At 44.7% G+C, this 17,525-nt stretch overlaps 1 protein-coding gene across 1 annotated transcript in view; it reads right to left on the reverse strand.

Moving 5' to 3' along the window:
- LOC144607896 (uncharacterized) overlaps positions 1 to 17,525 on the reverse strand; it is a 59,880-nt gene that overhangs the window by 6,545 nt on the left and 35,810 nt on the right. The window contains exons 8-13 of the mRNA XM_078425023.1: positions 16,979 to 17,072; positions 13,414 to 13,439; positions 8,852 to 8,998; positions 7,873 to 7,966; positions 5,547 to 5,719; positions 4,347 to 4,372 (exon numbers count right to left, since the gene is read on the reverse strand). Of these exons, the coding sequence (XP_078281149.1) occupies positions 4,347 to 4,372; positions 5,547 to 5,719; positions 7,873 to 7,966; positions 8,852 to 8,998; positions 13,414 to 13,439; positions 16,979 to 17,072 (560 nt within the window). The remainder of the gene's footprint in view (positions 1 to 4,346; positions 4,373 to 5,546; positions 5,720 to 7,872; positions 7,967 to 8,851; positions 8,999 to 13,413; positions 13,440 to 16,978; positions 17,073 to 17,525) is intronic.

Consider the following 17,525-nt stretch of genomic DNA (forward strand, 5'->3'; position numbering starts at 1 on the left):
TACCCTTAATTTATGGAAGATGTGGCCAGTAGTAGGAGCCCATTGGAGGTGGCGAAAATGTTGGAGGATTATATGCTGTACGTGACAGCTGATGGGTGGAAGGGGAGGACAAGGGGGACTCTATCCTTGTTATGAATGGGGGGAAGGGGAGCAAGTGCAGAGCTACAGGATGTCGAGGAGACCCTAGTGAGAGCCTCATCTATAATGGAAGAGGGGAACCCCTTCTATTATAGAGACCCAGTGCAAATTGGAGGAAGAGCACCTCATATTTCGCTTATTCACAAAATGCTGGAGTAACTCAGCTGGTCAGGCAGCATCTCAGGAGAGAAGGAATGGGTGACGTTTCGGGTCGAGACCCTTCTTCAGACTGATGTCAGGGGGGCCGGACAATGGAAAGATATAGGTGGAGACAGGAAGATAGAGGGAGAACTGGGAAGGGGGAGGGGAAGGGAGGGACAGAGGAACTATCTAAAGTTGGAGAAGTCAATGTTCATACCGCTGGGCTGCAAGCTGCCCAAGCGAAATATGAGGTGCTGTTCCTCCAATTTCCGGTGGGCCTCACTATGGCACTGGAGGAGGCCCATGACAGAAAGGTCAGACTGGGAGTGGGAGGGGGAGTTGAAGTGCGCAGCCACCGGGAGATCAGGTTGGTTAAGGCGGACTGAGCGCAGGTGTTGAGCGAAACGATCGCCGAGCCTGCGTTTGGTTTCGCCGATATAAAGAAGTTGACATCTAGAGCAACGGATACAATAAGTGAGGTTGGAGGAGGTGCAGGTGAACCTCTGTCTCACCTGGAAAGACTGTTTGGGTCCTTGGATGGAGTAGAGGGGGGAGGTAAAGGGACAGGAGTTGCATCTCCTGCGTTTGCATGGGAAAGTGCCCGGGGATGGGGTGGTTTGGGTAGGGACAAGTGGACCAGGGAATTATGGAGGGAACGGTCTCTGCGGAACGCAGAAAGGGGAGGAGATGGGAAGATGTAGCCAGTAGTGGGATCCCGTTGGAGGTGACGGAAATGTTGGAGGATGATTTGTTGGATACGCTGGCTGATGGGGTGGAAGGTGAGAACGAGGGGGATTCTGTCCTTGTTACGAATGGGGGGAGGGTGAGCAAGAGTGGAGCTGCGGGACATAGAAGAGGCCCTAGTGAGAGCCTCATCTATAATGGAAGATGGAAAGCCCTGTTTCCTGAAGACATCTCTGATGCCCTAGTGTGAAACACCTCATCCTGGGCGCAGATGCAGCTTAGACGGAGGAATTGGGAATAGGGGATAGACTTTTTGCAGGAGACCGGGTGGGAAGACGTGTAGTCCAGTTAGCTGTGGGAGTCAGTGGGTTTATAGTAGATGTCAGTCACTAGTCTGTCTCCTGTGATGGAGATGGTGAGGTCCAGAAACGGGAGGGAGATGTCAGAGATAGTCCAAGTATATTTAAGAGCAGGATGGAAATTGGTAGTGAAGTGTATGAAGTCAGTGAGTTCTGCATGGGTACAAGAGGTAGCACCAATGCAGTCGTCGATGTAGCAGAGGTAGAGTTCGGGGATGGGGCCGGTGTACGTCCGGAACAGGGATTGTTCGACGTACCCGACAAAGAGGCAGGCATAGCTAGGGCCCATGCGAGTGCCCATAGCTACGCCTCTGGTTTATAGGAAGTGGGAGGAGTCAAAGGAGAAGTTGTTGAGGGTAAGAACCAGCTCTGCTAGGCGGAGGAGAGTGTTAGTAGATGGGGATTGGCTGGTTCTACGGTTGAGGAAGAAACGGAGGGCTTCGAGACCATCCTTGTGGGGGATGGAAGTGTAGAGTGACTGGACATCCATGGTAAAGAAGAGGGATTGGGGGCCTGGGAACCGGAAGTTATTGAGGAGACGGAGAGCATGTGAGGTGTCTTGGACGTAGGTGGGGAGGGATTTGACCAGGGGTGATAGGATGGAGTCGAGGTTGGTGGAAATAAGTTCGGTGGGACATGAACAGGCAGAAACAATGGGTCTGCCGGGACAGTTCTGTTTATGGATTTTAAGTAGAAGGTAAAATCGGGCCGTGCGGGGATGGGGAACGATAAGTTGAGGCATTAGAGGGTAGAGCGCCGGAAATGGTGAGGTTCGTGATGGTGCTGATGATTAAGGTCTGGTGCTCGTCGGTGGGGTCATGGTCCGAGGATAAGTAGGAGGAGGTGTCTGAGAGTTGTCATCTGGCCTTGGTCCAGTAGAGGTCAGCACGCCAGACTACCACTGCACCTCCCTTGTCAGCGGGTTTGATGACTAAGTCAGGGTTGTTGCGGAGTGAGTGGAGGGCTGCACGTTCAAGAGGGGAGAGGTTAGAGTTAGTCAGGGGAGTGGAGAATTTGAGGCGGTTAATGTGACGCCGGCAGTTGGAGATGAAAAGTTCTAGTGAGGGTAGTTGGCCAAACGGGGGGTGTCCAAGAGGAGGGGGTCCGCTGGAGACGGGAGAAGTGGTCATCACTGGGGGGTGAGGACTCCTTCCCATGGAAAATGGCTCGGAGGCGGAGGAAGAAGAGATCCACATCATGGCGGACCTGGAACTCGTTGATGTGGGGGCGGAGGGGAACAAAGGTGAGGCCTCTGCTGAGGTCAGACCGTTCAGTGTCTGAAAGGGGGAGGTCAGGGGGGATGGTGAACACTCGGCAAGTGTGGGGGTTGGGGTCGGATGAAGGCAGGGAGGGCAGGCGGAGGGGGAGGGGATGTATGGTGAGGGGGTGGTGGGTTAACAGAGTAGAGGGGGGCATGAGGACTGATATGGGGAGTAGTTAGGGTCACCTGGCTAGAGGGGGAAGGTGGAGACCCAGTGGAAACCTTGGTGTGGTTCCCTATAGTAGGGAGTGGGCAGTAGGACCCAGTGGCACTGTGGGACTCTGCCTCATTGGACCTGTGGGCCCAGCGCAGTGTCTGTGGGCCGGGTGAAGCTGCGACCTGCTGCTGGGCCTGGGAGTCGGGTACAGCGACGGCTGTGACCTGCTGCTGGGTGGTGGAGCGGTGCGGGTCGACACAGTCGCTGGTGGAGGCCCGCGGGGAATTGGAGCCCTGGTAAGCACCGGTCGGCCCGGTCAGTGGATAGCCAGGGAAGACGTCGGCGGCAGTGGCGGTCAAGAGGCCTTGGACGTCGGCAGCAGCGGCCCCGGGGAGGCGGTGGAGGTCGGCGGCAGCGGAGGTGGAAGCCTCAGGTAAGCCTGGGTAGTTTACAGCCCAGCGGAATGAACATTGACTTCAGACTGAAGAAGGGTCTCGGCCCAAAACGTCACCCAATCCTTCTCTCCTGAGATTCTGCCTGACCTGCTGAGTTACTCCAGCATTTTGTGAAATAAATGCATTTGATTTGTACCAGCATCTGCAGTTTTTTTCTTACACTGATTCATGCTTATTTTCATTAAAACACCACAGGACATTGATGCTCCTCAGCAACGGGAGGCAGAGCTTCCAATGTCAATATGGGTCCGTCCCCCCCTCCTCACGTTTTACGTCAGGCCTGATGCCTTCAATATTGCCGACATTCACTCACTTATCGATTCCATCACTTGGCGAATGGGGGTTACAATTGACGCGCCTGGCAGAGTTAAACCAGAGGGAATTTTTTTAAAGTTTGACTAAATGTCACATTTAGATCTCGATACCTTGGCGCCAGGCCTACACCCTCCCTCCCTCCCGCAGCAGCAACAGCAGCTGCAATGTCGCATCCTCCTCCTCACTACCTTCACACTGAAGATCGCTAAGTACCAGCAGGAAGGGGAAATAGGAGAACACTTTGGACAGATATGCCCGTGGTGCCACCATCCCAACCGACAGTGATCTGAAGCGTCTTTACGGCCGCGGCCTAGGGTTCCTTCAAGGCAGTGGCCCGGAGCTTCCTCACGGAAACCGGTCTGGCGCTCCTTCACGGCAGAGGCCCGGGGCAAGGCAGCGACCTGGGGTTCCTTCACGGCGACAGACCCGGAGCTCTTTCAGATCCTCCGGCGACGAGGCAAGGCGTGAACCCGGCTCCTCAGCTGCTACTGCCGCCGCCGCTGCAGCTTGAACTTCCAAATTTATAAATCCGCGGATCATAAATTTAGTAATTTATTAAAACGAAAAGTGAATTTTCAAGGACTTTGAAGGACCTATGATAAACCTAAGGAGTTTCAAGGCCTTGAAAAACAGAGTTTCAAATTCCAGGACTTTCAAAGACTGTACGAGCCCTGTGCTTTGGATCCTGTGTAATGATGCATCATTTCAGGGTAAGTAGAACATGCACAGAAAACACAATAGTAAGTTATTTGAATTAAACAGCAGCAATCTGTTTGCATTGCTTTCAACTTTAATACACACGACCTTTAAATAATGGTGAGATATTATGTGCTTACCCCATTCTCTCGTCTTTTTTTGAAACCTATCGGAAAAACAAAAATGGAAGGTTTTCAGTATAAATACCGTGAAATTGGTTTACTATATCTTTAGTCTGTCATGTTTTGACATGAAATTAATCGGTGATTTACAAACTATTCTGCCAGTTTTCTGCCACAACTGTTCTCTTTGGCTGTTCAGGATGACAGAAGATCCCACCGTAGCCAGATGGAGTTTACTTTCAATCTATAATCGGTGTGATAATGTTAGTAGTGGGATATACAACAGCTCAGGGTGTGTATTGTCGGAGGTCTGACAGCAGCAGCCGGGACCAACAGGCATGAGTGGGCACAATGAGAAGGGTTATGAAAAGCAGAATTCTTCAGAACCACAATTAGGCAAAGGAACAAGTAGTTCTCCCAAGTTCCTACTAGTAGTAAAATGCGGCCATTCAGCCCATTAAGTCTACTCTGCCATTCAATCATGGCTGATCTATCTTCCCCTCTCAATCCCATTCGCCCCATAACCCTGGACACCTGTACTAATCAACAATCTGTCAGGTCCACAAAGAAACCCTGGGGAATCCCAGCAATTGGATTCAGTTGGATCACAGAGGTAGCCTAAAGAAAATGTTCAGCAAGGAATTTCCAGAATTTAGAGTGGTGGTGGAGAGTGAATTCAGGGAAGATCAGGAGAGTGGCTTTGCAGACCCAGAGGCCCTGCAGGTCTGCACAAGGCTGAAGGGATGAGACTGGAGTTGGGAAAACACATAACAGGTATTTAGATTTTAAAGTTGAAGTGTGCTTGTAGCAGGAGTGAATGTACATCAGCAAGCAGAGCAGCAGAATAGAGGTGAAAAAGTAGCAAAGGCATGGCTGAGGAGTAAAGGAGGAGCTGATGCAAGACAGAGCCATGTGCAAGAAGTGAAAACCGGGCGGATCCATAGTGGTGTGGATGTATAAAGAAAACCCCAGTTCTAGGTCAAAGACAACATCGAGGTGGAGAATTACTCCTCTCAGCTTCAAGCAATTTCCTCAAGTGGAGATAATGACAATTAGTAAAACTGGCAATTTTACATTTTTTAGTACAGAGAGCAAAAAGATTGGTTAAATTCATAGTCGCACAATAGTTTGGTGATTGTAAATACTAATATTAAAAAAATTATGATCATTTCCAAACTGGCTAAAAAAAACATTGAATTCAGAAAATAAATAACATACGTGGTCTGAGTTTAGGATACCTCCAGAAAACAACTGCCCCAATTAAAATGAAAATGATAACCGGAACGACGATAAATGGAATGATAATTCTTGAATTGTTATTTGCTTTTGCAAACTTTACATCAGCTTCACTGCTCCCAGGTTCAAGCAGTTGTCGATGGACCTTGTCACATCTGGGGAATTTACAGAAAGAAAAATAAATGAATACAAGCATTCCCAAAGGCTGCTTTGTTCAAATATAATGAATCAGTTACAAATAATCTATGATTGAAATTTTATTGCAACCCCAGCATTCTGAGGTTTAGCACTTTTGGCATTATGAAGACATCAGGAATAGGTCAACCACTCATCTTCAAAACAGTTCTGCAGAATCTTTCCATTTCACCTGTGTGAGCAGACAAGACCTTGGTTTAACACCCGTCCCTGGCAATGCACTGGGATGTCAGCCCTGATTCTCACTCAGGTGAAATGCTTTGTGCTACACCCAGCTCCTGCTCTTGTTAGGCACTGGTATTAGAGATGTCCTTTACTGAGGGTGAGGACCTCAGGCTGTTGTTGTGAGAGGTTGAAGATTTCCATGAAATCTCTAAGCCAGGTTTTGAGAATACAGGTATATACCAACAGGACTGTTTGCTTTCAGAGGTTCACAATCGTAAAGTATGTTTTGAAGTTTGCACAGGGTCATGTGGGACTGTAGGACCCATGGTGGTACATCATTGTTCTCCCTTTCAAAGTGAGCAGAGGAAACATTGAGCTCACCTGGGAGTGACACGTTGCTGTCACTTGTGCTACTCTATCTCACGCTGATTGAAACGATGGAGTGCAAGCCATGCTATATTTGTTGAGTGTCCATCGGAGCCACAAGTTTAGCCCAGAAGAGTCACGTCACATTCCCAGTGGCCTTCTGGAGGAGGCACTTGGACTTCTTGTATGACCTAGATCACCTGACAAGAACACCCAGATCTGGTCTGGTCTTCCAGTAGATTGCGGATCTCCTTGTACATCCAAGCTGGTTGGGAAACACACGGAGTGTCTTGCTAGGAACACATTTTCCTCATTTTCCTTCTCATCCATGTCAACTTCCGTGCTGATTTCATCACACCATCCTTCTCTACTCTTTCACACACCTATGTGAGACTGCTCTCAGTTGCTTCCATTCTTTAGTTTCCAACGACAACAAAAGAATCAATATAATTGCCTAGCAGAGGAACTGGGAAATTAATTTGGTTCTTTTTGCAGGTTCTATCTTGAGTATAATATCTTTACTTGTCTTAACTAGTATTTATTAATGATGAAAAACTTAATTTACAATTGTTATTCATGATTGAATTGCAGTTTGAATCGCACTACTAAACAAATGGAGTAATATTTTTGAGTAGTTCAAGGAAAATGTTTCATCTTAATAACTTTCCATTATATATTTTTAAAGTCTAATTGTGTTCAAATCCTCGTGGGTTTGCCTTTATTCTACCATGTTGAACCTTGCATTGCTGTCTTCACATCTTTTTACTTGTTTGTAGAAATATATTTGTTTATTGCTTCGGGATACTTTTGTTAGTCTTGGTTATAATTCAAGTTACAAAGTTATACTTAAACTATAATAAGAGTTAAATTAAATTATGCAGCTAACATTGGATTTTAATTTTTATTTTCAAGCTTAATTAGAAATGCCCACAACAGAAAATGCATCACCTTAATTGACAGTAAATGTGCAGGACTGCTGATATTGTTATCTGTGTTAAGCGTGATTGACCATGGCAGAATTATCCAGCATTATCTAATAGTGTAAAGTTTCTAACATTTAGCTAAATTAATTATGAGGGTATTTATTGCATGACCCTGCAACCTTTCTGTGGTACGGTGGTTTTTTTTGAGCATTAAGAAATGTACTTCTAAGCACTCCGAGAATCTGGGAACTCTCTGAATTAAATGTGAGAATCATTATGATTGTACTAACTGGGGGTTGCTCCCCAAATGCAAAAGTTGCCAGGTATGCTTGAAGGGGAAGATCCAGACATTGGGACAATTTACTGTCACCGAGGGCAATGCAAGAGGAAGGAGATACTTTGCAAATGTTCTGCCGTAATGTGGGTCAGGAGGATTGTTTCTTTTACTACAAAGAAAGTGCAAATTCCAGAGAAAACATAATACAGCATTTTCAACTGAGGATTTCAACTTCTTACCTTTACATTGGAGTAAATTATATTTGTTTCTGAAAGGCACATTGTGAATGATAGGAATAATATGGAAACGGGACTTTGTGAATTGCAAAATATCAACACGAGTTTCCGGAACATGGATTACAATGGATTCTAAAAGTACTCACGCTGTACAATTCATACAAGCTTCAGTTGATGAATTATTACTTGAAAACGTTCCTGCAGGACACATCTCACACATAGTATCATTTAACTGTGTCCCTGAAAAATAAAAGAATAAGCATTAATGACAGGTAACTAGAGTGGAGACTGCATTACTGGTCTGAGAAAGCTCTTGTCATTTTTACATGCATTACAGTTAAAAATAATTACTTTTCATTGCATCAAAACAAGTTTAACATTAAACAAAATAAACTTGCCAGTTTTGCACTACCATTTTATCAATTATGAAGTTGTCACATAACACCTTGAAAACTTGGGAAATAATTGACTTTACTGAATAATTTGTGTTGTTTTAAATGAAAAGTTACTTGGACCTGTTTTTGTATTACTTTTAGCTTGCCTATGCTGCTTAGGTCACACCACTACAAAGGACACTTCCAGCTACTGGGGACTACAGGCAAGGAACAAGTGCATGCTGTAATGATGGAGGATAGGATGGGGACTGTGTGAGCAGGGGAGCTTGCACAGGCTTCAGAATAACAGTGTGAGAAGGAGAAAGCTACGTGAATCGAAAAATGAGCATATTGATATTTAATTATTTTACAAAGAACCAGTGCTGATCAAGAGGTTGGGGAGTCTAAGACCTTGTGTTCTCAGGAGTGCAGAGAGAAGCAATGAAATGGACAATAGTGACAGAAGTCAAGACTGCTCAATGATGGACAAAAATAGGCAGCCTATTAGAACACAAATCCAAAGCCCAATCTAAATTTATGCAAAGAACTCCTTAAAATAAACGTCAGCCTTGCAGATGCTACATGGGTCTCCAGGCAGCCATCCAGCTGGACATTTCAATGTCCTTGTTCTGCCCAGAATTAAATGCAGCAAGTCTATAAAAGATCTTATGGGATTTAAGCACAACCCCTTGGCAAAATGCCTTAATGCAAACTTCAAATCTCTGATTCCGTTATGCTGCTCAATTCCTACCTTTCTCTTTAACTCCATGGCCTGCTGGACATGTTGAATGCATTTTAGCCATCGCACAGTTGGTTTCCTTGCAGTAATACCCTTTTTTGGGTTTGCATATCGTATTGCGAGTTGGAGTACATTCTTGCTCAATTTGAAGCCCCGAACCTGTTTGGAACAAAAATCCAAGAATAACACACGCACTTTGGACGAGTGAACCTCAGAGAAACCAATGCTACACGTGTCTCAATTCACACCACACGGACAAGCTCTTTGGCCTCGGGATGATACGAATCTATGGTTCAATGCTTGCCGAAATAGGACTAAAACTGATCATGATAAACTTGAAACTTTTGACATTAATTTGAAGAAACATGTCGTTGGGATGACCACTGCTGGAGCCAGTGCCATGAAGAAGCTTGGTCAAAAATCAGGCATTTTCCAGCCATTATGGCATTTGTAAGGCATTCACTTAACGTGGTTGATGTGTTGTACAAGCTGCTGCGTAACCTGTCTGCTGAAGGCGATGAAGATGAGTAAGAAGAGGACAAGATCTATGGAGAGAAGATGAGGAGTCCGATGATGAGGATGAAGACGATGACTCCATTGGTGAGTGGGTTGAAGATCAATCCGTGGATGCTGAGGTTTCTACTTTTGAACAACATTGCTAAATTACTATGTCTTTCCGCAAATCACCCTTGAGAAATGGTTTACTGTAAAATCTAGTCAAACGTGAAAACGGAATAGAGATGGGAACTGAGCGATGTCATACCAACACTGCCTAGTGATATTTCATCAAGCCATCTTTTCCCTGAAAGTTTGGATATGATTGCAATGAGTGTCCTCAATTGCAACTTAGTCAAAGCTGACAAAATATTTGATTTAATGCAGAACCATCTGGAGCAACAAACTGGTGATAATGGCAGAAAACTGCATGAAGCTGTTTACATCAGGATTGGGCAGAGGAAACCCAGGCATTGCAGGACCCCTCAGGTACTTGGATGATCCGATGGATTATGACCCTGCCTGGAACTCCCAGATTGCATTCCCACCCACAAACAGACCTCTCAACATTCGATTTTACAAATTTATAATTTTGATGTCCAAAATTCAGAATTTTACATCAAAATTCATAATATGGCACGTAATGCAACTTTTCAGCAAAAAAAAGTATGCACGCCAAATGCGCATATGCTTTGCGCTATTCATGTGTGAAAAACGACTATTATTTCCAACAGTCTGTAGTTCTTGGACTACATGTACAATGTCAGGCCTATCATGAGTATATTCTGCTAAGGGATTAAAAGTACCATTAGCAAATTTGCAGATGATACTAAGCTGGGGGGTAGTGTGAATTGTGAGGAAGATGCAATAAGGCTGCAGGGTGACTTGGACAGGTTGTGTGAGTGGGCGGATACATGGCAGATGCAGTTTAATGTAGATAAGTGTGAGGTTATTCACTTTGGAAGTAAGAATAGAAAGGCAGATTATTATCTGAATGGTGTCAAGTTAGGAGGAGGGGGAGTTCAACGAGATCTGGGTGTCCTAGTGCATCAGTCAATAAAAGGAAGCATGCAGGTACAGCAGGCAGTGAAGAAAGCCAATGGAATGTTGGCCTTCGTAACAAGAGGAGTTGAGTATAGGAGCAAAGAGGTCCTTCTACAGTTGTACCGGGCCCTGGTGAGACCGCACCTGGAGTACTGTGTGCAGTTTTGGTTTCCAAATTTGAGGAAGGATATTCTTGCTATGGAGGGCGTGCAGCGTAGGTTCACTAGGTTAATTCCCGGAATGGCGGGACTGTCGTATGTTGAAAGGCTGGAGCGATTGGGCTTGTATACACTGGAATTTAGAAGGATGAGGGGGGATCTTATTGAAACATATAAGATAATTAGGGGATTGGACACATTAGAGGCAGGAAACATGTTCCCAATGTTGGGGGAGTCCAGAACAAGGGGCCACAGTTTAAGAATAAGGGGTAGGCCATTTAGAACGGAGATGAGGAAGAACTTTTTCAGTCAGAGTGGTGAAGGTGTGGAATTCTCTACCTCAGAAGGCAGTGGAGGCCAGTTCGTTGGATGCTTTCAAGAGAGAGCTGGATAGAGCTCTTAAGGATAGCGGAGTGAGGGGGTATGGGGAGAAGGCAGGAACGGGGTACTGATTGAGAGTGATCAGCCATGATCACATTGAATGGCGGTGCTGGCTCGAAGGGCTGAATGGCCTACTCCTGCACCTATTGTCTATTGTCTATTGTCCATTGTCAAATCTGTAGGATTATTGCAATATTACCTACTGTTCCATTAGTACGGTCAAATCCTCACCAAGTACCTGACAGTAGAAACAAATTTCATGCTCTTCTCTGGATATCTTTTTTCTCTCCATCTTCATGTTAAATGTTAAAAGTTGTCCAGATTCCACACGGCTATCTGTAATTCTCCTCATCATCCTCACTGTGCAGTACTGGCTCCCCAACAAACTCCCCACCTCCCAAATTTCACCTGATCACTTGAACAAACCTCCCGCCCCCCCACAACATCACAGACATTACATCATCTCAAGTAGTTTGTCACTTCCTTTCCTCTGTGCATCAAAGTGCGTGACGCACAGAGTCGCTCAAACCGCCTGGAGGACATGGCAGTTTCAGGCATACATTAGTAACACGTACATTCTTACCTTGAAAAGAAATCACCAAAAGGCCAATTTTTGTGCTATATAAAATGAGGAAGAAGCTGGAGGATCTGGCGGAGGAAGAGGAACCAGGAGAAAGGCTGCAAAGCCCGCAGACGCAAGAAGCATCTGGGGAGACGTCTGGCCAGCCGGTGGGAGAAGGGGAAACTCGGCAGGGAGGCAGGAGAGCAAAACCGAGAAGCAGAGGGCAGCCGACCTTGGGGGGGGGAGAAGAAGAGGAGAAGAAGGCAGAGTAAACGACGGGGTTGAGCGAGCTGGGAGAGGGGCAGCGGGAAGAACCTGAGCCGAGGGGCCTGGAGGGTCTGCAGGGGGAGAAGCAGCGAGTGCTGGAGGTCGGCGACCCGCCGGGGCCCAAGGGCGAAGGGCCCAGGGAGTCGTGCCTTGGAGGAGGAGGCTGTGGAAGAGGAGGAGGAGCGGAGAGTCGAGCCCGAAGAGGAGGGGAGAGGCCGATCGGTAGCGGAGGCCAAGCAGCAGCGAGAGCTGGGCTGGGCTCTGGGAGCCGAGGCAATAGGCAGAGGACCAGGCCAAGGCTCTGCTCGGCGGCCCCAGCCTCAAGTGAAAGCGGAGCCCGGTTGATGGAGATGGCGAGCGGGGAGAAGGGCTGGAGGGCCAGCAGGAGCGGCAAGGAGCCGAAGAGCCGCAGGAAGCGAGGCACGGAGCAGGGGTGTGAGGAGCACAGGAACAGGGAGAGGTGTTAGGACACTCGGAGCGCCGGGAAGGAGCCGGAGACGCGCTGATGGGTGAAGACGGGCGAAGCCGAGCTGCAGCAAACTACAGCCGCAGCATTCCACTGCAACACCCTCTCATTAGGACTGGAGAATTGTTCCACAACAGAAGTCGTTTCTACCATAATATCGAAGAAAAAGACTAAGTAAAGAGGCCCCGCTGCACTGTAAGTGCTTGCCTGCAGTGCACGGCTTGCCCTCCAGTAGGCGTGGCAACAGTACGGGTCAGGGTGGTGACCTCGCCTGCCCTGCAATCCCCCTATACCTTCCCTTTTGTGATGTATTGTACACCAATGCTGATGACACCTCTGCCTTCAAGCACACCAGATCATTTAACAATGGCAGGAGGTGGATTGGATTGGATTGACATTTACCAGAGATGAACATAGACTAGAGGTCTAGTGCTATACACTGACCAGGTTGGCACATTGGGCCAGTCCCATTTGGCTATATTTGGTCCATGGTTCTCTGAACACTTCCCATCCATTTATCTGTCCAAATGCCTTTTTACATCACAATTGTATCTGCTTCTATAGTTTCTCGTATGCTGAGGGAAGTTGTTATGTACGCACATCAAGATTGAGTCTATTTTGCAATCTCTTAAAATCCAATTCCATGGGTTCAGTGATAGCTGATACGGTTGACGTGGGATGTGATTGTAATTTATATCGTAAATACTTTAATCAATTGCAAGATGCAGGACAGACCGCCACAGGAGATCCTTCTTCCCTGTGTCTATCAAACTTTACAACTCCTCCACCTTCTGTCATGGGGTGGGCTGAGACTGTATCCCTCTCCCCCCCCCAATCTTTGCACATCCCCCAAGCCTTTCCATTCCACATTTTAATTTCATGTTTCATGTATTTTGTGTTTTTATGACTGTTGGCAGATCAATTTCCCTCCTGGGATAAATAAAAGTTCTATTGTATCGTATCATTTAGCACCTCACGCTGTAAGGCACTGATCAGCTGATGTTACTCCCTTTGATGTGCTTTGGATCCAGTGTAATGATGCATCATTTCAGGGTAAGTAGAACATGCACAGAACACATAATACTAAATTATTTGAATTAAACAGCAGCAATCTGTTTGCATTGCTTTCAACTTTAACTCTGCAGGAAATACAATTTAATACACACGACCTTTAAATAATGGTGAGATATTATATGCTTACCACATTCTCTAGTCTTTTTTTGAAACCTACCAGAAACAAAAATGGAAGGTGGTTTTCAGTATAAATACCGCAAAATTGGTTTATTATATCTTTAGTCTGTCATGTTTTGACATGAAATTAATCAGTGATTTACAAACTATTCTGCCAGTTTCCTGCCACAACTGTTCTCTTTGGCTGTTCAGGATGACAGAAGATCCCACCGTAGCCAGATGGAGTTTACTTTAAATCTATAATCGGTGTGATAATGTTAGGAGTGGGATATACAACAGCTCAGGGTGTGTATTGTCGGAGGTCTGACAGCAGCACCACAGCAGCAGCCGGGACCAACAGGCATGAGTGGGCAATGAGAAGGGTTATGCAAAGCAGAATTCTTCAGAACTGCACTTAAGGGCCTGTCCCACTTGGTGATTTTTTTGGCGACTGCCGGTTACTGTCAAAGTCGTAGCAGATCGCCAAAATTTTCTTTTACCCTACTACAATGACCACAACAATGCCGAGTCAGCTCGAGATTACAGCGTCTTCGGAAACATCGCGAAAATTACCACGCTTATCAATGCTTCTCCGACGTCCTGATTTTCGCTGTAATCACTGACAAGTCAGTAAGTAAAAACCAAGCTTCCCTGTAACAAGGTATAAACTGGGTTTACTTCCAGTTTACTAATAGCTGTATTAAAAAAAAAAAGATTTTAAGTGGTTAAGTGGATTTTTGTGAAATGTGTGTGGGCATTCTTTGAAAAATGTAAGGGAGATGCATATCTGGTTTTTGGGTTGCATATCTGGGTTTGGAGTCCACTTTAAATGTAATGGCTGATGGCCATAAACATCGAAAATTCCCACGCTTACCTGACCGACAAACTGTTGCCTCCAATCTACCTGTCAAATATCCTGACAGTAAATAAATTGGTTAAACACAAGCATTTTATGGTATTTTGAAATGAATTTACTTAATTTAATATTATGTGCTTCTAAATGCATCTAAGAGGACCTATCAAACCTGGGGACAGCATACGACAGCGCCCGCAATAAGCAACGATGCCTGGCGACAAGCCAGCTGTCGCCGAGAAATTTCAAACCGGATGATTTCTCAACGACGCGCTGAGATCCACTACGATTTTTGAAAAATTCCTCACAATCATGCCCGCGACAGCCTAGTCACCGGCAGTCGCCTTAAAATCGCCTAAGTGGGACAGGCCCTTTAGGCAAAGGAACAACTAGTTCTCCCAAGTTCCTACTAGGAGTAGAATACAGCCATTCAGCCCATTAAGTCTACTCTGCCATTCAATCATGGCTGATCTATCTTCCCCTCTCAATCCCATTCGCCCCATAACCCGGGACACCTGTAGTAATCAACAATCTGTCAGGTCCACAAAGAAACCATGGGGAATCCCAGCAATTACAACATGATCAGTTGGATCACAGAGGTAGCCTAAAGAAAATGTTCAGGAAGGAATTTCCAAAATTTAGAGGAGTGGTGGAGAGTGAATTCAGGGAAGATCAGGAGAGTGGCTTTGCAGACCCAGAGGCCCTGCATGTCTGCACAAGGCTGAAGGGATGAGACTGGAGTTGGGAAAACACCAGAAGCACATGATATCAGGTATTTAGATTTTAAAGTTGAAGTGTGCTTGTAGCAGGAGTGAATGTACATCATCAAGCAGAGCAGCAGAATAGAGGTGAAAAAGTAGCAAAGGCATGGCTGAAGGGTAAAGGAGGAGCTGATGCAAGACAGAGCCATGTGCAAGAAGTGAAAACAGGGCGGCTTCATAGTGGTGTGGATGTATGAAGAAAAACCCCAGTTCTAGGTCAAAGACAACATCGAGGTGGAGAATGACTCCTCTCAGCTTCAAGCAATTTCCTCAAGTGGAAATAATGACAATTAGTAAAACTGGCAATTTTACGTTTTTTAGTACAGAGAGCAAGAAGATTGGTTAAATTCACAGTCGCACAGTAGTTTGGTGATTATAAATACTAATATTTAAAAAATGATGATCATTTCCAAACTGGCTAAAAAAACATTGGATTCAGAAAATGATAATAGAAAGATGTACACAATAAATTAATAACATACATGCTCTGAGTTTAGGACACTTCCAGAAAACAATTAAAATCAAAACGATAACCCCAACGGCGATTGGACAGATAATTCTTAAAATGTAATTTTCTGCATATGTTGCATTAGCTTTACTGCTCCCAGGTTCAAGCAGTTGTCGATTGAGCTCGTCACATCTGGGGAACTTACAGAAAGGAAAATAAATGAATACAAGCATTCCCAAAGGCTGCTTTGTTCAAATATAATGAATCAGTTACAAATAATCTATGATTGAACTTTCATTGCAACCCCAGCATTCTGAGGTTTAGCACTTTTGGCATTATGAGGACATCAGGAATAGGTCAACCACTCATCTTCATAACAGTTCTACAGAATCTTTCCATTTCACCTGCGTGAGCAGAAAGACTTTGGTTTAACACCTGTCCCTGGGCAATGCACTGGGATGTCAGCCCTGATTCTCATGGATCACATCCTTCCATCTCAGGCGAAATGTTTTGTGCCACACCCAGCTCCTGCTCTTGTTAGGCACTGTTATCGCACTCTAAACAAATGGATTAATATTTTTGAGTAATTCAAGGAAAATGTTTCATCTTAATAACTTTCCATTATATATTTTTAAAGTCTAATTGTGTTCAAATCCTCGTGGGTTTGCCTTTATTCTACCATGTTGAACCTTGCATTGCTGTCTTCACATCTTTTTACTTGTTTGTAGAAATATATTTGTTTATTGCTTCGGGATACTTTTGTTAGTCTTGGTTATAATTCAAGTTACAAAGTTATACTTAAACTATAATAAGAGTTAAATTAAATTATGCAGCTAACATTGGATTTTAATTTTTATTTTCAAGTTTAATTAGAAATGCCCACAACAGAAAATGCATCACCTTAATTGACAGTAAATGTGCAGGACTGCTGATATTGTTATCTGTGTTAAGCGTGATTGACCATGGCAGAATTATCCAGCATTATCTAATAGTGTAAAGTTTCTAACATTTAGCTAAATTAATTATGAGGGTATTTATTGCATGACCCTGCAACCTTTCTGTGGTACGGTGGGTTTTTTTGAGCATTAAGAAATGTACTTCTAAGCACTCCGAGAATCTGGGAACTCTCTGAATTAAATGTGAGAATCATTATGATTGTACTAACTGGGGGTTGCTCCCCAAATGCAAAAGTTGCCAGGTATGCTTGAAGGGGAAGATCCAGACATTGGGACAATTTACTGTCACCGAGGGCAATGCAAGAGGAAGGAGATACTTTGCAAATGTTCTGCCGTAATGTGGGTCAGGAGGATTGTTTCTTTTACTACAAAGAAAGTGCAAATTCCAGAGAAAACATAATACAGCATTTTCAACTGAGGATTTCAACTTCTTACCTTTACATTGGAGTAAATTATATTTGTTTCTGAAAGGCACATTGTGAATGATAGGAATAATATGGAAACGGGACTTTGTGAATTGCAAAATATCAACACGAGTTTCCGGAACATGGATTACAATGGATTCTAAAAGTACTCACGCTGTACAATTCATACAAGCTTCAGTTGATGAATTATTACTTGAAAACGTTCCTGCTGGACACATCTCACACATAGTATCATTTAACTGTGTCCCTGAAAAATAAAAGAATAAGCATTAATGACAGGTAACTAGAGTGGAGACTGCATTACTGGTCTGAGAAAGCTCTTGTCATTTTTACATGCATTACAGTTAAAAATAATTACTTTTCATTGCATCAAAACAAGTTTAACATTAAACAAAATAAACTTGCCAGTTTTGCACTACCATTTTATCAATTATGAAGTTGTCACATAACACCTTGAAAACTTGGGAAATAATTGACTTTACTGAATAATTTGTGTTGTTTTAAATGAAAAGTTACTTGGACCTGTTTTTGTATTACTTTTAGCTTGCCTATGCTGCTTAGGTCACACCACTACAAAGGACACTTCCAGCTACTGGGGACTACAGGCAAGGAACAAGTGCATGCTGTAATGATGGAGGATAGGATGGGGACTGTGTGAGCAGGGGAGCTTGCACAGGCTTCAGAATAACAGTGTGAGAAG

The sequence above is a fragment of the Rhinoraja longicauda genome, chromosome 30 (genome assembly GCF_053455715.1).
Source record: "Rhinoraja longicauda isolate Sanriku21f chromosome 30, sRhiLon1.1, whole genome shotgun sequence".
In the NCBI taxonomy this organism is placed as follows: Eukaryota; Metazoa; Chordata; class Chondrichthyes; order Rajiformes; family Arhynchobatidae; genus Rhinoraja; species Rhinoraja longicauda.